This window comes from Bidens hawaiensis, unplaced genomic scaffold, assembly GCF_021521415.1.
Source record: "Bidens hawaiensis isolate Kalapana, Puna unplaced genomic scaffold, B.hawaiensis_p1.1 tig00020749_1, whole genome shotgun sequence".
Lineage (NCBI taxonomy): Eukaryota > Viridiplantae > Streptophyta > Magnoliopsida > Asterales > Asteraceae > Bidens > Bidens hawaiensis.
Window position 1 is genome coordinate 43,431 of NW_027493186.1, and position 21,989 is coordinate 65,419.

At 35.2% G+C, this 21,989-nt stretch overlaps 1 protein-coding gene and 1 pseudogene across 1 annotated transcript; one reads left to right on the forward strand and one right to left on the reverse strand.

The window, feature by feature from the left end:
- Positions 1-2,966: 2,966 nt before the first annotated feature.
- Positions 2,967-4,466, reverse strand: LOC143561600 (F-box/kelch-repeat protein At1g57790-like; annotated as a pseudogene).
- Positions 4,467-6,009: 1,543 nt separating this feature from the next.
- On the forward strand, positions 6,010-6,663 carry LOC143561601 (uncharacterized). Its single transcript, XM_077049635.1, has one exon. The coding sequence runs from the start codon at positions 6,010-6,012 to the stop codon at positions 6,661-6,663; it is 654 nt and encodes a 217-aa protein (XP_076905750.1).
- The last annotated feature ends 15,326 nt before the right edge of the window (positions 6,664-21,989 follow it).

Genomic DNA, 21,989 nt, shown 5'->3' on the forward strand with positions numbered 1-21,989 from the left:
AGTGAATGAAGGTTGGAATGATCAATCAACAAATTGGTTTCACTAATAAATTATTTTGGAAGTGTGTAGTGATAATATATGGAGGTTTTGTTAATTTAATTAGCTGTACTGGAAGTTTTGGTTGATGATGATAACTACTAGCTAGGATGTTAGTTAGGTTCTTGGGCTGATGTGACAATAGGGTCAAGTTGATGCTGGTATTGAGGGGTGAGTTGCATTTTAGGAATCAACAGATTACTTCATATGGTTATCATATCTCTTAAGGAAGTTGGAGATTTTCATGAATAACACAGCACATGTTTATAACACAATCTCATGTGAATGATTAGTGATTTTGCCAAACACCAGCTAAGAGCTTAGATTTGTTCATTCATAACTTGATTCCATCTAGAATCCTCAATTAGATTTAGATTCTGGGATTAAAGTGTGCATAGATGGTTTAACCATTTCCATCAGGAGTCATGCCTATATATGAAAACAGTGCGTGAGTGAATGAAGAAGGTTGGAATATATAGTCAAGAAATTGGTTCCTTGGTGGATTAATAAATGAATTTGGATTTGGAGGTTGTTAAGTTAGCTCTAGTGGAAATTTTGGGTGATGAATTGATGGTAACTAGGATGGTAGGTTCATGGGCTGATGTGGCAGTAGGATCAAGTTGATGCTGGTATTTGCATTTTGGGAATCATCAGTTTACTTCGTATAGTTATGATCTCTCTTAAGGAAGCTGGAGATTTTCGTTGAAACATTACTTGCTTATAACACAGTCTCATGTGAATGATTAGTGATTTTGTCAAACGCTTAAGAGCTTAGATTTGTTTATTCATAGCTTCATTCGATTTATAATCCTTAATTAATTAGATATGGTATTTAAGTGTACAAATGGTATAGCTGTATTAATTAGTAGTCACGCCTACGTTTGAATGAAGGTTAGAATAGTAAAGAAATTGGTTTTTTGTTGGTTTAATAAATGATTTTGGATTTGGAGGTTGTTAACATAGTTCTAATGGAAAATTTGGCTGCTAATGATGATAACTAGGATGTTAATTAGGTTCTTGGGCTGATGTGGCAGCATGATGAAGTTGTTGCTAGTATTGAGGGGAGAACTGCATTCTGGGAATCAACATTAAATAGTTATTATAATACTTGTTCATGTGAATTATGGTAACTTTATGCATTGACTTGTGACGGAAAACATCCAACGAAACAGGAAGGTGTAGTTATGGGTTATAAATTTAGGATGGTTTTGGAAATTAGTTGAATCAAGTATCAAATTAAGAAATCATTTGTAACTAGTTTTTACCTATGTTGTTACTTGTTACGAAGGGGAAATTCCATAAATGATCCTTCACATTCCAGATTTTGTCATTTAAAAACGTCATCAACGCCTTATTTCGCTGTCTAGACGACCGGTTTTGAACAACCAACAACAAACCACCATGTCTCACTAAACCAGGAGGCTCCGATCAAATTGATTACAGTCTAGTTGACAACGCATGTTTTGTGTTCATCATGCCTTCGTCGCTGACGACAACTGCAAGAAAGTTTCAGGCAACGTGTTCTTCAAAGAAGTCGTTGGGGACACAACGAGGAAAGCAATGAAATCCATGTTAAGATCGAGTTTTGTCTTCTTTTTTTTTTTTAACGGCTAATTTTATTGAAAGATCAAATCACTAGACAAAATACAACATATACACCAAATTACATGTGCACCCATTACATCATTCTTATAGAAAGAGAATGAGAACCGTTTGTCCCTATCCAACCCCACTAGTTTACTCTTATTTTTTACCAAAAAAAATTGTATTTTGATGTCTTCTTTGAAATGATTGATGGAGACCATTTTGTTTTCAAAGATGGCCGAATTTCTTATCTTCCAAATACAACAACTCGAGTTTTATCTAATATATGAATTTAATAATTGCACATTTTATTTTGTTACTGATAAAGTTTTAGGTATTTATTGTATGTGTAATATTGGTTTATGTTCTTCATGAGCAGAGGAGAGGGTACAATTTTTCTTTGGATGCATTCAAAGATCTATGATTTCGACATTTCCTTCCAGACTAATGGGTATAACACGTTAGGCCATATATGGGTATAACACGCTAGGTCAATTAGCGACAGGTAAAAAAATAAGCATGACATTGCATCGCTCAAAGTTTTTTTAATAATATAATAGGTCTAGTTGTTTATAAAAGGTTTAATTGTCTTAAAAAAATATTTATGTATTTTTTGTTTTGAGCACGTCTTACAATACCGTTTTGTTACCGAAGGGCAGCAATTTTGAATAACAGGGTTCTTTGAAAATATACTTTTTTTAAACATGAGTAAAAGAAATCTTAAAAGTTTTCTTCAAATCTTATAATAAGCAAATAAATATCCAAGTTCCAACACCTGTTGTCTTCGTGTGACCATCACCTCGATTGGTTTTTTAAGTTTTTCTGTAAATGTTTTTTTTTCTTTTATCATTTTTTTCCACCACATAACCATACATCTGCAAGTAGAGGTGCACAAACCGGGTATTTTGTAGAAGCCGCAACCGGTTCCAGGTGTGGTCAACAAAAGTCAAAACCAAGTCGGATCGGGTCAGGTTTTGACCGGGTAAAGATGAAACCGTTTCCGGAGGATTTGGTTCCGGGTACGGGTTCAAGGAAAAACCCAATATCAGTTCGTACTCACAGGTCAAGTACGTACGGGTATACCGGGTATTTTGTGCACCTCTACTTTCAAGGATTGAGCTCACACCACTTGCAGGGATTACCCATCATCAATTCCATTTCTTTTTGCATTTAGTTTGCATAAAGTATTATTAAATAAATGGAAACGTGAGAGTTGTCTCTTAACAGATTGCATATCACAGGGATAATTCATTTCAAGCATTCATATCAGTTACAAAGAATAAATTAAAAAAAAAAAGATGCAAAAGGTTCAGAGTGAAAATAAATATACTAAACGAAACAAGTCATTAGGACCAAGTTGGTTCGATCCACACGTGAGGGAAGACATTTTCCCTTCCAACCCCGACAACCTTTTCAATGTTTTTGCTGCCATGGAACCTGTGATACATGCGTGTTTCAAGTGAATAGAACACTACGTTTCCATTCTTGGAATCCAGTCGTGGAAAGAAGATCTTGTTCTGCATCTCTGGTGCTTTAGCTTCAATGCATAGACATGTGGTACCACAAATGTAAATCATATACCTTCCTAAACAATATATATTCTCCCACGTCTCTTTTGCAGAAATATTCAACTTGAATACCTCAACATATTCTCTAGACTTGCCTGCTATGACCAGTAAAAATTGTCGACCGCATTTCACAAGAAAATATTCTCCTTCACAAGTTGTTGCACCTGCAACCTTCTCATAACCATAACCTTTTAATTTGAATAAATTTTTAAAAGCATAAACTTCACCCTTGTCGCCTAAAACATAAAGATCTCGGTCACTGAATGTTGGAAAAGAAGAGTGATCTGGTGTGGCACCACCAAAATCCAAACGAATCATAACCCAACTTTGTTCCCAAGCAACAGAGTGAATGAGAACACATGAACCATTACCTCCTTCTGTAAATCCAACAACCATGCAGTCAGGGGAAGTAGGAGGTATAGAGAAACACAAGGTATCTAAATAATATCGGGCAGGGGGGAGCTTGCGGATATCACCCGTGAATGGGTTAAAGAACACCAATATGGAATAGTCGCTATAAAACAACAGCAATCCGAACCTAGAACAACGCATTCTATCATCACGGATGGATACATGTGGTCTTTTCTTAAAGTATTTGTCACCAAAATCGGATCCATAAAAGTGATAATGCCCCAATTCTTGTTTACCACCACTAGCCATGGTGAAACTACTGAATACTTGTGCAATCTCCTTAACGCTGTTTTGTTGCTCCATTGTAGCAAAGGTGCTGTTAAATGACAACTTTTGCATGTAGCAAGAAAAGGCATGTATTCAACACCAATACTGTGGTCCATTATCGTCACCAAAAGATGAAACGGGAGATTAAGCAAGCGGGATTCATTTAGCTCAACCTCATCATCCATAACTGATCTTGCAGCTATCTTATCATCCTTGTCTACTCTTTTAGAACCAAGTGTTAACTCAAAATCTTCACAATCACCTTCTAAGCTACGCAAAATAATTATGATCGGTTTTAGGACTGCACAATGCTAGCAATAAAACGCAAATGATGCTGTTAAGACAAAATAAATTAAGGCAATACCTGCATTCCCGCAATGATACGTGGCTTGTTGGGTAAGTCATAGAAGATAGGGAAATGGCTTTATCTTCAACATCGTACGAGTACATCATTTTTCCCATTTCATCACATATGTGTATATATCCCCCTAACTCAGACGTAATTACATTGCTGTAATAAACAGCGTAATCACGAGCAAGATTTACCAAAAATGTGGCGTCTTTGATGTCCACCATTTCTTCCCATCTCATACCAGCCATGACCCATTTAAACAGGTACACATTAGCAAGTGATTTTGCTATGGCCTCGTTAGAAGCTACTATAATACAGAATAATGTTAGATTTAATCCCTCACATGTAAAGTTTAGGGATTAGTTATGTCAAAGTCTCAAACTGTATTTTAGTTAGTTTTATTATTTATGTATTTTAGAAGTGTTGAAGTTGTAAATAGCATTAGGTCACAAGACATGAACGATGTTCTATAAATACTTCTAAGAAATCAATGAAATCAAGAATCCTTTTTTATAGCAATTCAATTGTTGTTTGATTATTATTATTCTTATCAATCTTCATCTTATATTCTGAGCAACAATTGGCATCAGAGCGACGTTTTTGTTCTCAATCGAAGATTGAAATTGACGATTTTTTCTTGATTTGATTTGGATTCTACATTGATTTGGGTTTGCAGAATTGATTCAGAAACCAACAGAAAAACCGAAATCACTTTTCTTTCAAACCTTGAATCACATATTCGTGATTATTGATTCTGTTTTGTTCAGAAAGAGGTTTATGAAAGAAGCATATTCGATTGATTAGGTTGTCGTTTCATCTGTTGAAAATCGCAACGTTGAATTGATCTGAGAAACACGTTTGTTGTGTTTAGTTCTGGTAATAAATTGAAAGCTATAAGAAAAGAGTCAGATTTGTTTTGATTCACAGATTCACAAAACTGTATTGTGTTCATAAAATTTGAAGAACAAGCATCTGTTGTTTGTTGTGTTCATAATCTGTAGAACATATTTGTTTTGGTTCTATGAAGTGTGTTATTGGTAATTAAAGAAAACACCAACTTTTGTGTTCTGTTTAAGACCAAAGTAATTGATCTGTGAAAAATTGTTTTTGACTCAGATTGTTTTTTTTTGTCCATATATATTCGAAGAAGAAACGTTGGTTGTTTCTTTACAAATTAATAGAAACAATCTATTTTGATTAATTGCTTATTTGTAGCATTTGCGTAGTGGAAATAACAGAGGCAAAACTTCTGGTTGTTGGTACACCAATCACAAAAAATCACAAATAAACTAGTTTTGTTTTTTGTTTCTTTCTTTTTGTTTGTGGTGTTGGTAATCAAGCAAAAAGATAAGTTTGTGTTGTGTTAAGTTCGAACAAAAGAAAAAATAGAAACACGTCGTTGTGATTTTATTTATTTGTTCTGGACCAATTACCCCTAATTTAAAGATTTATAATCTTTTGATAAATTAAACCCGAGTTCGGATCGTTGGAATCGATCGAAAGGGAAGCCAATTTGCACTTTGAATTATAGTAAGTGTTGGTGTAGTGGTTTAATTATATACGAATACGGATTCGTTATTTTTTTTAACCGAGTTTGCCGTAAACTTTTGAAGACGGTTCTTATAAGTTTAAGAGGTTGCTTAATTATCCAAAACCTTGTTTATACTTTGTGTATAATTTATACTTTGTGTATAATTATTATTCTTGAATGGTGATCATGTTGGAAATACCAAAGGATAAGAATTCCCTTGTGACTGATAAAGAGTCAGGATTATCTCTTGCGAATTACCAATGCCTATGTTAAAGTCTACAAATTATACAACATGGGCAATTCGAATGAAGATCATATTAGATGCAAATGGTCTTTGGGAAACGATAGATCCCACTAGTGAAACAAGTGCGGATGACAAGAAAGACAAGTGTGCAATTGCATTTTTGTTTCAAACTATATCAGAAGATCTAATTCTGCAAGTGGCAGAACGTAAAACTGCAAGAGAAGTGTGGGATACACTTAAAACGAGACATCTTGGTGCAACACAAGTACAACAGGCACGGTTGCAAAGCATCAAGTCTGAATTTGACAAGTTGCAAATGAAAGACGATGAGACTATCGATTCTTTCACAGCGAGACTAACAAATATTGTTAGTAAGGCGACTAGTTGTGGTGCAAAATTTGATCAGCCCACATTAGTAAGAAAAATCTTGACCTCTATGCCCAATAGATTTTTGCAAATAATTGCTTCAATAGAGCAATTTACGGATCTGGACAGTGTATCCGTAGATGATATAATCGGGAGGCTTAAAACCTTTGAAGAAAGGATTAAGTATAAAAGAGGAACTGTGACTGATTATCAAGATAAACTATTTTTCACGCAACACGACAATGAACATGGTCGTGGCCAACAGTTTGGAAATCGTGGACGAGGTAAATTCCGCCCGTCGTGAGGACGAGGCATGAAAAATTATCAAGATAGAGAGGAAACCTCTTTCAAGTCAAAAAATATGACAATAAGCCACAAGAAAATAATAGCGAGCACCCCATAGCTAGCACAAAAGATAAGTCTCGCGTCGTGTGTTATAAATGTGGTAAGGTTGGACATTATGCCTATGAATGTCCAAATCGAGAACACAAGAATGGCAAGGCTCTCTTAGTTGAAAGTGAAGATGAAGAGCCTACCCTCTTAATGTCGATATAAAGAAGACAAAAGTTGATCATGTGATATTATCAGAATGTAGAAGGATCTTGTGAAGCAAAGTTCGTGAGAAGCAAATTCGTGAGAAGCAAGTCGTGAGAAGCAAAAATCGTGAGAAGCAAATTGTGAGAAACAAAGTCATGAGAAACAAAGTTGTGAGAAGCAAATGAAGTCGTGAGAAGCAAGCGAAGTCGTGTGAAGAAAAATTAAAACGCAACATCCAAAGAAAGGAAGGAAGCGATTGTTCAAGGTTAAAGAATAATGGTGTAACACCCATAAAATTTTGGTTTAAATTTGACAAGTTTATAAAGTTAAAGGACTAAAAGTATTTATGAAATAAGTAATGGAAAAATAAGATAAAGAAATTAAGGCATTTTTATGCTAAGGAAATAAGTAAGGAAACTCCATCCCACATGGAAAGTGGGAAAGAATTGAAAGCACTTTATAAGGAAGGAGTTATCCATAATAATGTTCTTGTATGGCTAACCACTCTCACTAGTCCTAGCGGAGGGTGCGAAGCACCCGACGCGCATGCGCACGGACACGGACTCGGGCGATGGGTGTAATGTGGCGTTTTGATGGCGCACTTTGCACTTCGCATCGCCGCGAGTCGCATAAGAGCCGCTTTAGTATTTTGAGCTATGATCAAGATGTGACAAGTTACCAAAGACCAGGGACTGAAAATGAAACTTTAGCATATGCGAAGATGATAAGAAACGCAACTTCGTGATACGCGAAGATGCAGGACACGTCACGGGACACGTAGCAGACCAGAGTGACACGTGGCAAGCCTACGCGATGACTCACCTAAGCTAGTGCACATTCGCGATACGCGAAGCAGCTTCGCGTACGCGAAGATGCACAAATTTAGGCTATAAATAGGCAGCTATGGGGATGAAGTCTCCATCACATCGCACCCACTTTACCTCGGTTTTCGTGCCAAAATCCAATCATTTCCGATACACTCGTTGTCTAGAATTACGTGCTAGTAGGAGTTTTGCCTACGTGAAGTTTAAGCATTTCATAGATAAGCCATACAAGGTAGGGATTCTGTCCGATTATTTTATTATATATGGCTTAGACCCTAGTCAGGGGTATAATCTATACCTTGATCAGATAATAAGTGAAATTTAACTTTCATAAGATAAAGTTATGAATAAAATATTATTCTTTATTATAAAGATATTTCTTATGAATTAAGAAATGGGATTATATACGTTTCTTCATGATGAAGAAACGTAGTATATAAATGTTTTATAAAATGAAATGAATATTAAGGTAAAGGTTATGCAAATAGACTTAAGGTCTATAGCTAGATTTTAGATCTAGTTATTTATAAGATGTTCTCGTACTATAGGTCCGAGATAAAGATTAGGCAATTATTAGTGAGACACATGATTATAAGGTGAATACGTCCAACCTTTTATGAATGTTTTATGACGTGAATACGTCTATGTACTGTCTTAAGGATATTTATTTACTATGGAAGGTTATCCATAGATAAAGAGGCAGAAAAGATTTTTATGAGGATTGGTACAAATCCTCTATGTTTATGAAATGTTTACTCTTATAAACTATGGACTGTTATCCATATGTAAAGAGTTATGAAAGTATTTGCATGAGGGTTGGTTCAAATCGTCTAAAAACGTTTTGATACAAGGTAGTACTAAACACTCAGGCTAAAATACATGTGTCTGGATCCATTCATATATGATTTGTAGTGGGCCACTACAAAAATACTGACCATGAGGCAAGTGACTGTCTCTAGGGCGAGTGAAATCAGATTATGTGGTCTATTGGTATTTTTAGTTCCGATGAGATGGGATGAGGCCCACTGAGTCGTTGAACACTATTGGTGTTGTATTATAACGAAGGTGATTTTGTATATGATTATATTATGATAAATTATGAAAATGTTTTTATTGAGTCAGCGTTATTCACCAGCACATAGCTGACGTATTTTTCTCCCACATTTCAGGGAAACAGTAAAGGTAGAACAGACAAGCAAGCCAGATTAGAAGATTGGGGACATGGTCATTAAAGGTAATCTGATGGCTCATATGTTTTAATTAAAATATTGTAAAGAATCATATTTTAAAATGGCAGGCATTTGAAATATCAAAACGGGTATTAAATTCCCGAGATTTCATTATAATAATATTTTATGACTTTCGCTAAAAGAACGTAACTATGATATATTTGCAAAACAGGTACCAACTATTGGTCATATGCCTAGGCTGGGGTGTGATAAATGCCGTGAAAAGACGAAGTTAGAAGATTTGAAGATCAGAAGACTATATCTTCATAAAAGATTAATGACAACAATTCAATTGCAGAAAAAAGGATTAAGTATAAAAGAGGAACTGTGACTGATTATCAAGATAAACTATTGTTCACGCAACACGACAATGAATATGGTCGTGGCCAACGGTTTGGAAATCATGGACAAGGTGGTGAATTCCGCCCGTCGCGAGGACGAGGCATGAAAAATTATCAAGATAGAGAGGAAACCTCTTTCAAGTCAAAAAAATATGACAATAAGCCACAAGGAAATAATAGCGAGCACCTCATAGCGAGCACAAAAGATAAGTCTCGCGTCGTGTGTTATAAAGTTGTGAGAAGCAAATGAAGTCGTGAGAAGAAAGCGAAGTCGTGTGAAGAAAAATCAAAACGCAACATCCAAAGAAAGGAAGGAAGCGATTGTTTAAGGTTAACGAATAATAGCGTGAAAAGATGAAGTTAGAAGATTTGAAGATCAGAAGACTCTATCTTTACATGTTCGTGATTAAGGGGGTGAATGTTAGATTTAATCCCTCACATGCAAAGTTTAGGGATTAGTTATGTCAAAGTGTCAAACTGTATTTTAGTTAGTTTTATTATTTATGTATTTTAGAAGGGTTGAAGTTGTAAATAGCATTAGGTCACAAGACATGAACGATGGTCTATAAATACGTCTAAGAAATCAAGAATCCTTTTTTCTGCAATTGAATTGTTGTTGTTATTCTTATTCTCAATCTTTTATGATTCTGGGCAACAAATAATTCTGTACCGGTATCTTTCAATAATGGAATATATGGGAAACCAAGTGTGGGGAAGGGGAAGGGAATCTCCCAAATAGCAACAGCTTTATATGTATTTCTCCATCCTTAACTATAACGTTGCCATCATTACACAGGGCATATACTTACCATTGTAAGAAGTTAGGCATCCTAAGAAACCATCATAATGATTATTCCCTTGAGCTGCCTATTGTAAGGCATTTTTTCCCATTTTAACCTGTTTCCCTTAAACCAAACTTTGATTTTCCCGTTATCGTCAACAGGAGAAAAGAAATGGGATCATTGGGAGGGGATGACCAACAACATTGCCCAATAGATTCTGATTTGTTCTCTTTATGATCTTTGTAGTTGCTGGGTTCCAAACAGACTAAATATTGTTTTTGGAGAGAATCACCCAGCCATGTGAATACCCTCTAATAAGTCTCCCAAGTAGCTTAGGTATTCGGCATCGATAATGAGACAGTTGGTTATGTAAGGTGTAAAAAGTCTGGTCTCCAGTGTCATCCAGGTTCTGAGCAACTAACCATGGGTACTTTGCAGATAGGGAAGGCTAATGGAATTGGTACTAGGTATTGAACACGAACACGAAACCCAAAACCGAATACAAACCCAGACACGTTTGTTATTATTGAGAAACTTCACAAAACTCAATTACTCTGATTACACGTTTAGACTAGAATTAGGATTGCAAAATAATAGGACTTGATAATTATACTAACAATTAAATCTGAGTACATTTAATTGTTTATAATTATCCACTCCTTAAATCATGCTACTTAGCCTTGCACGCCAAGTAATGCTCTTGAACTCGAAATTCCCAACAAGGCAACTGATTACCATAAGCGATCAGCTTTTGTCCCATCTGATAATATTGTAAACTTATTTAGTGCAGCATACATACTTACTATTATATATTGCAAAATTATGCTAATCAATCATTGAGATAAACTCTGCACTAACTACAAATAACCATTTTTTTTCTACACAAGTTAGTAAATTAATAGATGCCATGAACCATGATCTTGATAAATAGTTGTCATATTATGAAAATCATAAAAAACTGACCAGTTTATATTGAAAAAAAATTGATCCTGACGGAAAAGCTTGGAGCTTTGGTTGAAAGTCAGGATCTTTATAATGTGAGTGAAGTTCTTTACCTGAAGACAATAGAACTTGATGATGATTTTGAGAAAAGATTCTATTGTTACATAAGAAAACTGTATAGTTGCTTCACAATTTCAAGTTTTGACAGAAACACTGACATTGGATGCATTGGTGGATTTAGTCATCGGGTCAAGAAATACAACAAACAATGATAAGCTAAAAAAGGTTGTAACTTTGGTTGAAAGTCACTAACTTTATAATGTGAAAAGAGTTTTTATACTGAAAAGACTAGAACTTGATGATGATTTTAAGAAAAGATTCAATAGTTACATCTGAAAACAGTAGTTAAAAGTGTAAGTGTGTAATGCTTCATGGTTTTGAGTTTTGACAAACAAATATTACTTTTAGTTTTTAACAACTATTATGTTTTTACCGAAAAACATAGACATCAGATGTAAGGTCACCCTCTAACGATATAACAAATCCCCCAAATGCTATGAACAATGAACATGTTACAATCTGATCCTAATATATATAAAGTGATTAGATGAAAATTAGCATAAACTTCAAGCATCATAAGTGGGCAGAACAATTAGTTAAAAACACAAAATCCTCAACTTTAAACATATGATTAAATTTTGATTTTGATTTGTGTAAAAAGGGTATTGTTTCAGGCCTAAACCTTTTTTATTATAAACATCCAGAACTTAAGCCTTCCTTCCATCTATCCATAAAAATCAAACTATTTTCACCCCAAAACACACACAATAAACAAATTAATGTATAGCTTAAACTAGACACAAAATTAAACATGAATGAAAGCAAACTAGAAACAAAAGCAAACATATTAACATGTTGTTGATTATATCTTTAGATATGGATTAAAATCAAGAACCCTATTAAGTTTATTCAATCAATAACAATAAATAAGACATCAATTATGGAACTTACTTGATTGAATGGAGACCGTAGAGAAAGATGATGCCATGATCGGGAGCTACTCGTTCCCGTTAGGATGTCACCGGTTGATGGATTTCTTAGAGAGAAGGTTATTGGTGTTTCTCTTATTATTTGTTCATGTGACATCTAAAGGGAAACATGAATATATATATATATATATATATATATATATATACTAGTAGAGGTACCCGCGCGTAGCGGCGGGAGAGACGACGGGGATTTGGCTGGTAGGGGTTTGGTTTGTTATGTACCGACAAAGGGAACCAAAATAGGTTATAGTAGTTTTGTGTGAGGCAAAATAAAAGGCATGCAAAGTAAATTAAAAACAACCAATTTACAATTATCAATTTGGAATTGTTCAACAAAATCATGTTTGAGGCAAAACAAAAAACAACCAACATTGTTTATAGTAGCTTTGTGTTAGTGGTGTGGCAGAACACAAAACCTAATATTTCAAACTTGTATTCTCAGTCATGACTCTTGATCAATCACAGTCACCCAAGAAATATGTTAATCTCCAACTCCTCCACTTTAGCATCACCTAAAAGCTGCACTTCCTTAAGTTCATTAATAATCTCCAACACTCATCTGAAGTTCATAGAGCATGAGCAAAGCAGGAAAGCCAAATAAACCCATTCTTATGTGCTTGTTGATCGCCTTCAAAGCTATTAAAAGTTGTTCATTTTATCGACACCTTCACCAATTTCAATCACTGCGCAATATCATAATTTCATTAATAATACAAATAAAACACAAAGATAAGATGTTTTTGAATGTTAATTAAATATTTACTAACTTTGACTTTTGCTATGATGAAGTCAAGATAGGCATAGGCCATTGCATTTTCACTTTCTGTAACTAATTGAATTGAGGGAAAAACAAGCAATCAATTTATTATGATATGTAAAACATAAACCTTTTGAGCTGCATCAATTAAGGGTGGCAAATTCAATATCTCCATTACCTGCAAAACGACCATCTATCTTAGCAATAGCAGCAAAGATAATTTAGAAGACAAAACGGAAACAAATGAACATGTCAAACTTCAAACTCGATCAAAGTGAAATGTACTTGGAAGTGTATTCAAAACGGGTCAACGAATTCACATGAGCCAAATGGTTTGAATCACTTAAATGGGTCACGTGGACAACAAACGCTATTTCTAGACCACTGTCATTGTGGACTTACTAAATTAGTGTTATAGTTGGACAAATAGTATGCATAATGAGGCATCTAGATAAGGGTGGGCAAGTAACTCACAATATAACAACCTAAATCAAAAAATGAGGTATTAAACTTCGCATAAATCCACGTATATTTAAAGCCGCTGTCAAAGTCTACTTGAAACATTGGTATTATATGGTTTAAAAATTAATTTGGAAGTGCTATGAGAGAAACAATACCTTTGTGGAGTTTGGTAAAGCAAGTTCTTCAAAGTCAAGCCTTTTTTCTTTCATATAGCTAAGCCTAAACCCTATCTTTGTACAGGTAAGATGATAGTTGCACATAATGATGTAAAAATAAATTATAAGCATTTTATCGAGCAACTTTTGAGCTCCCTTTAAAATAAAGGGAAAAGGGGCATAGGAGGAAGATACCAAAACGATGTCTCACATGCGGCTTCTTTTTGCATTTTGAATGACCTAAATTTTCCGCGGAGAGGGGGCGTAAACCGTAATTTCATCAAAGAAAGTCTTAGAAGGCTCATAAACGCTAGGTCGTCATGGCTGCAACTAAATTGCCATGCCAAAACAACAAACGTAGTAGTTTTTTTCATCATCGCCTCCAAAATAGGAACAATAGTCACGCCTCATGCAAGGTAAATGTGATTCATAAACTCAACTCTGTCTATGGTCTTTAAACAACAACTACAACGGATGAGCTAAAGACCTATGGTTGCAATGCCACAAGTCAATAAAATATGATAATTGCCCATATTTTTAACCCACATATGAAATAAGCAACATGATAATTACATAGAACACGAAAGCACAAACCGTAAAACCGTAATTTCATCAAAGAAAGTCTTAGAAGGTTCATAAACACTAGGTCGTCATGGCTGCAACTAAATTGCCATGCCAAAACAACAAACTTAGCAGTTTTTTCATCATCGCCTCCAAAATAGGAGCAATAGTCACGCCTCATGCAAGGTAAATGTGTCATAGTTGCATAATGCAACACATTAAAGACCAAGGTGATTCATAAATTCAACTCTGTCCATGGTCTTTAAACAACAACAACTACAATGGATGAGCTAAAGACCTATGGCTGCAATGCCATAAGCCAATAAAATAATTACATAGAACACGAAAGCACAAACCATCAAATTGTATCGATGTAGCAAACAAAACTCGCAGTCTCAGATTCACATCATTGCCTCATAGATTCAAGTAACAAAGTTGTTAACAATGGAGCCTCATGTGACCATTATAGGCTCATAACCTCAGCAATGGCTGCATCACCACATGTAAAACTCTTGATAGAAAATGCACATCATATAATGCAGGAAAAACAACAATGTTCGCCAGCTCCGCCGTTAGAACAATCAAAATCTGAGATTGACAATCAAAACCGGGGCCACAAAGATGGCGCGTGCAACATCACATTCTTTCATCCGCCGCCACCGCTGCCTGGGTTCCAAAATGGAAGCCGGAAACAGTCGTAATCTGAGCACAAATCGCGAGAAATATCAATGTCACATAACTGGGACCCGCTTACATGTGACAGTCACTTTCATATCCTTGTCATTCTAAATGTACATACAAAATTTAAATTTGATCAAGTTCACCTTTATTAGTTTTACCAAGACTCGCAACAGCTAATGGGCTTGTCTTCTGTCTTCTTTTCAAGTGAGCTAACCGAACCCGTGTTGGATGGGGCCACATCATACTACAAAACGATTCATGGTTGTAAAAGACTCCCGGACTAACGTTTAACTAAATTCTGTAATTAAAATGGAGGGGCGCATGTCTGTTTTGGGCTCAATCTGAATTAAAAGCCAAAAGCAGTTTTTAACACCTTTCGGCTTCAGTTTTATGGTTTGGGTTCAGCTTTGTATTTTTAATTTTGAGCGAGCATTTGTTTAACTAATGCTTGGCCCCTTTAGCAAATTGAACTAACCCGGAAAAGATTTTATATCAAGCTCATCTAACACAAGCCCAAGCCCAAACATTTACAAACCGAACCAATCTGCTTACTCGTTTACAACCAAGCCGAATTCAAATTTATCAGCTCGGCCATTCTTTTTTATATGTAAAGATAAATATAGCAATAGGGAATGAAAATGCTAAAAAATTTAGACTGTAGATATGTCAAAGCATTTGATTAAAAGGGCAATAACCATTCGAAGACTTTTGGTTTTTAACTATTAGTATTACCATATTAATTATTTATAATTATAATCTTAAAGTTAATGAAATACAATTCAAAGAAAAAATAATACCTTCAAATTCCTTGCATGCAGGTCATCTGATCGCACTATCTGGATGTACACATTGATTTACAAATGAAAACAAGGCTATAAAATCATGTAATTTAATGAAACCCTTCAAATGAGTTGAATCAAATAAGTTCTTACCACTGAACCTAATGGTTAAATCTTCAAATATACAATCTTCTACATATACTCCAGGCCCAAAATTCCCTAAGATCAACATTATGTAAATACATAAAGTCATAATATGCCTCGATCTAAAATCATAACATATGAACTGTAGATAAATGCAATAACAAACCTGTAACAAAATATGTGTTTTCATAATCTGCCTTCAATATGATCGTAATGTCATGTAAGCAAGTAGCGGAGGCTTTATATTTCCTGTTAAGAAACCGCTTGATATAATTTGCAATAATAATAAAACATCAATCTCTAAACTTGTGTATCATGCTCAATTCAACTAAATCATCTAAATTAGTACCCAAATAGCAATGCATACTCATTTTTGTTGAAGTAAGAGAAGAGTCGTGGGATATATGTGGCTCCACCAACAACAAATTTTAAGATTTGTGTTTGAACGTCGAATACTGGACGACCATGTCATACAGTAAGTTTCGAGCCCAACTGCGACCATGGTAGTTGACATCCTTCGCTTTGTCTCCCTCAATTGGAACTCTAGATGACGACGGCTGGAGACCTTGTGAACGATGGGATCGGTGGTGGTTCGTAGCAGAGAGATACGCAACTGTAAAGCATCTAGGGTTTTTTTATAGGAGACATGATTCAATCGTTGTCGTTCGGTTTCAATTGGTATAGATAACGGGTCAATTGATTGCACCACTACAACATTCAATTGGCAATTAAGATTCGCCGGACAATTGATTACCACCGGAGTAATTTGGAACGGTTTTGGTTGATTTCGCCGGAAGAATTCAATAGCAGTTAATATTAGGGCGTCTGAAGGAGAGAGAGCGTAGGGAGATCAAAAGATGCCTGTATGTTTTATAGATTAATAATATAGATAGGGGTATGCCCATCAAATAGCTCATATATATATATATAACTTATGGGTCAAGATAGGGTATTTGAATAATTATAATTAGTTAAATGGTAAGAAGGACACATAATGGGGTTTTTTCCAACATTCTCCCACTTGGCCGAATAACCATTTATGATGAGTAATTCGTTAAATAATTGGCCATGTTAAACACTCATCAACTTTTACATTAAAACTATAGTAGATAGTTACAATCATTTGAGTTACTGTCAACTCAAGATCCCCAACAGTCATACTAGAGTCTTAACATGAAACACTTAAAAGTCAGATAACTAAAATAAATCCTCTAAGGTACATAAGTTTGCATAGTTTTGTCTACATATCATAAATTGCACATAAACGTTCATATAGACAAAATAAAGCATTCGAGGAAAAATAATAATTCATACACACCATATGCTTTTATATAAGGTCTCTACTAAAACCCATCCTCGTTACGAGTTCTTGGAAAGTTCTGGGTGGTAGACCTTTAGTCATCGGATCTGCTAGCATATCTTTAGTGTTAATGTATTCGATACAAAAGTTATTTTCCTCAACTTGTCCACGTACGAACAAGAACTTTGTATCAAGATATAATCCAGCTCCACTCGAACTGTTACTGTTCGAGAAATTAACTGCTGCTGAGTTGTCACAATAAATCTTCAATGGTCGTGATATGGAGTTGACAACTTTGAGTCCTCTTACTAGATTTCTTAACAACATCCCATGGCAAGTTGCATTGTACACTGCAACATATTCTGCCATCATTGTTGTGGTTGTTGTTAACTGTTGCTTATGACTCCTCCATGAAATTGGTCCATCTGCCAACATAAAAATATACCCCGAAGTTGATTTTTTATCATCTTTGCATTTAGCAAAGTCTGAATCAGAATAGCCAACTAATTCCAGATTATTAGTTCTTCTGTATGCCAATTTATAGTCTTTCGTTCCTTGTAGATATCGCAATACTTTCTTTGCTGCTTTCCAATGATCTAGGCCAGGATTAGATTGATATCGGCCTAGCATTCCAGCAATATATGCAATATCTAGACGCGTCCAAACTTTAGCATACATAATGCTTCCAACTACAGAAGCATAAGGTATCAATCCCATTTGCTCCTTTTCAACCACTGTTTTCGGGCATTGAAGAGTACCGAAAACATCTCCCTTAACTACCGGAGCTACTGTTGGAGTGCAATGCTGCATTTTATAACGTGTAAGAACACGTTCAATATAAGCCTTTTGAGACAAACCTAATGTCCCATTGGAACGATCTCGGTGTATTTCGATGCCTATTACGTAAGAAGCTTCTCCGAGATCTTTCATGTCAAAATTACGCGAGAGTAATCGCTTTGACTCATGCAACAAATCTAAGCTATTACTTGCCAAAAGGATATCATCCACGTAAAGGACAAGTATAGCAAAGTTGCTCCCACTCATTTTGAGGTAGGTGCATTGATCCACTTGATTCTTAATAAAGCCTTGTTTCTTCATGGTTTCATCAAATTTTAGGTACCACTGACGTGATACCTGTTTTAACCCATATATGGATTTCTTTAGCTTGCAGACTAAGTGGCCCTGACCTTTAGGTTTAAAGCCTTTAGCTTGAGTCATAAACACGTCTTCATGTAAGTCACCATTAAGGAAAGCCATTTTAACATCCATCTGATGTAGCTCTAAGTCAAAATGAGATATCAATGCCATAACTATCCTTAGGGAATCCTTTCGTGATACAGGTGAAAAGGTTTCCTGATAATCAATTCCCTCTTTTTGAGTATAACCTTTAGCAACCAAATGTGCTTTATATCGTTCGACGTTTCCATTCGGATCTAATTTGGTTTTGTAAACCCACCCATTTACAACCTATGGGTTTTACACCCTCGGGTAATTCAACTAAGTCCCAAACGTCATTCTTATTCATGGAATTAAGCTCATCAATCATAGCTTTATTCCATTCACAAGATTGATCACTACTAATGGCTTCATTATAAGAGGTTGGATCATTACAATTTCCTAAATCCAAATCAACTTCATTAAGGTAGGTTACATAATCATCAAAATTAGTAGGCTTTTTAGACCCAGATGACCTCCTAAGCTGATTTTCCGGTTCATGATTATTAATGGGTTCAATTATTTGCTCTTGTGTGTTTGATGTGCCTTCATTCTCAATAATATGGGAACATTATTTTCTGAGGAAACATTAGATGGTGCAGTGTTATGTACAAGAGGTGTAATAGTAGGTAAAGTTAAAGAGCCCATCCCCCCTCCTCTTGCACTACTTGGAAATCAAATATTTCTCTCTCACTGCTCCCACTGACTGTAGAATTCTCTAGAAACTCAGCATGACGAGTTTCCACTATACGAGTAGTATGTGAAGGAAAATAGAATATAAATCCATTTAAATGTTCGGGATATCCTATAAAGTAACAACTGACAGTCCTCATGTCAAGCTTTCGTTGTAAAGGATTTTAAAGTTTAGCTTCGGCAGGACAACCCCATACTTTCATATATCGTAAGCTAGGCTTCCTTCCTGTCCAAATCTCAAAAGGAGTTTTAGGGACAGATTTAGAAGGTACCCTATTAAGTATATGAACAGTTGTCTTTAAGGCCTCAGTCCATAAAAAATTAGGAAGATTTGAGTTTTCTAACATACTTCTTACCATATCCTGAAGGGTCCTGTTTCTTCTCTCAGAAACACCGTTCTGTTGATGAGTACCTGGCATGGTAAATTGGTTCACTATCCCGTGTTCTTTACAAAAATCAGCGAAAGGACCGGGAGCTTGACCAATATCTGTATGTCGACCATAATACTCGCCTCCTCTATCTGATCTGACTACCTTTATCTTATGATCAAGTTGATTTTCAACTTCAGCCTTAAAGGTTTTAAGCATATCAAGTGATTCAGATTTTTCTTTAATTAAATACAAGTACATATACCGAGAATAATCATCTATGAAAGTAATGAACAACGTATGGCCTGTTGATGTGGTCTAAAATATACATATTCTTAAATAAATATTTCCTACACTTTTAAGACTTTTGAGTTAGGTTTTTATTGAATATTACTACTAATTAGCTTTATATCTAGATTTAAAGACCCAAATGCCAAAGAGCAAAATAATAATAATAAATAACTTCAAATTTAACGTATGATGAAATTCTTTGCTTTGAATTTTATTGTGGGCATTTAAAATATGATATCAAAATATAAATTAACGTCTCATAATTGCTTTGGATAGGAATTGGTGACAAAAAGAATTCTGATGTACTAATTGGTTTGGTGGGCTACGAACGAATAACAAAGGAGCTGTCATATAATGAAAGTGTTGGGCCCACAGCTATTGGAGTATGACTCAAGAAAAGGGCATAGACATTATTATTATTATAAATTCATTCTTATGGCCGTAAAAGAAAGGAGAACGGAGAGGCATTGGAAGTGGGCAGAAGAAGTTTGGACGACAGCCCTAGGCTGTCACGGAGTGCAGCCGCAAAGCAAGAAGTGAAAGAGAAAGAAAGCCTTGGTTCAACCAGATAGCATTCGGGTTCAACACCTACTCAGCCAAACATCATTATTATTCGGTTTAACTTTATTGTTTTCTTTATGAATTCAGTTTTTGAACTTTATTTATTTGGCTTGTTCTTGAGTATGGTTGTTGGCTAAACCCCTAGACCACCTAGGTTTATGATGAACTTTTGTTGAGATTGGATTTAGTTTGGACTTTGCTTTTGTTATGGTTTATGATTAAGTAAGAGGTTTCTTGTTATTTATTCGATGCATATGTGTGCTTATGATTGTTTGGTGAATTTTATTGTTTCACAGTTTCCTTGGTGATTGTTTAATATAATAGGATTCTGTTATGTCATCTACTGTGTGTTTTTGACTAGTTTATGGTTGATATGCATTAAAACCCTAGGAACAATATTAATAAATTAAATAGACCTAAGTGTGCTGCTAATCTAAATAGCTGTAAGGTGATTGATTATATGATAAGTCTTGGTTGTTTAAGATTGCTAGATTTAGTTATTCGTAAGGAGTCCGTCTAGGTTTGATTTTTCAGCCTTGTTTATCTAGTCGAGCTAATACTTTAAACTACCTTTGATTTCCGCGCTGTAGGTAGGATTTCATTTGGAGGTACTTGTCATAAAATAAGTTAGCGACCGTAAGGGAGTCTAATTAAGCTGGTGTTTTTAAGAACTTAATAGAGATCCATATGTGTCTTCTTGAGAAGGGTCCGGGGTCCTGTTCGGGTTTTTCTTTAAGTGACTATTTTAAGATCCAGTTCCACAACTTAGCATTTTCCAACTAATTGATAATTGATACATTAGGGGTTATAGCCCATGTGGTTGATCATCATCATCTGAATTAAGCCCAAGTTCTAAGTTTAGTCATCTTTAGTTTTTTTTAATTAGTTTAAATTAGTTTAAAATTAGTTTATTAGTAAAACCCCCTCAAAATAATAATAAATAAATAGTCGTGTTTGTAGTTAAGTCTAATTTAGATAGTTAACGTAATTAAAAGAGTCTCGTGGGTTCGATATCCGGACTTACTTAGCTGTACTAGAGTCGACCGGTTCACTTGCCGGTTAGTAGTTTTAGTTAAGTTAAGAGTCTAGAATTTATTACTTAGTGTCTAGATTAGCGTGTTTTTATTAGACTACTTTTAGCACATTACCTGTTATGCCAAGAGAAAAAGGTCCACAAATATCAGTGTGTATTAGTTCTAGTAAACCAGAACTCCTAGTGGCGCCTTTTTTAGTCTTTTTTCCTTTAATGCACTTAACACATGTTTCAAAATCACTAAAATCGAGATTTGGTTAGACATCATCCTTCATGAGTCTTATCATTCTGTCTCGTGAGATGTGGCCTAAACGTTGATGCCATAACATGGACGATGTTTCCAAATCACGTTTTCTTTTGTTGGTATTCTCATTAACATTATATGACAATAGTGATTTTGAAAAGTTATCATCTAGTTCTAGCTTATAGAGATTTCCATCCAAATAACCACAACCAAACACTTGGGAATTTAAACTAATAGTGACTTTGCCTTTACCATGCAAAACGTCATAACCATCAATGTCTAACTTTGCTACCGATACTAAATTCCGACTAATTTTCGGTACATATAAGGTATCAAAAAGTTTAATACAATGACTAGTTTTCATAATAAGTTGCATGGTTCCTACGGCTTTAACATTAAATTCATCACCATCTCCCATCCTAAGTGTTCTTTGGTTTCTTTCCAGCTTCTGGATTGTAAGGAATCCCTGTATGGAATTAGTAACATGAACCATAAAACCAGAGTCAACCCACCACGTGTTAATTGGTACATTAATATTAAAGGATTCAAGATCATAAATGTATGTGTACCTTTCTTAACCAGCCACTCCTTGAATTTCGGGCAATCTCGTTTCAAGTGCCCTTTTTTACGGCAAAACTTACACTGAAATTGTCCTTTGGAGGCATTAGAGCTGGAACTAGTA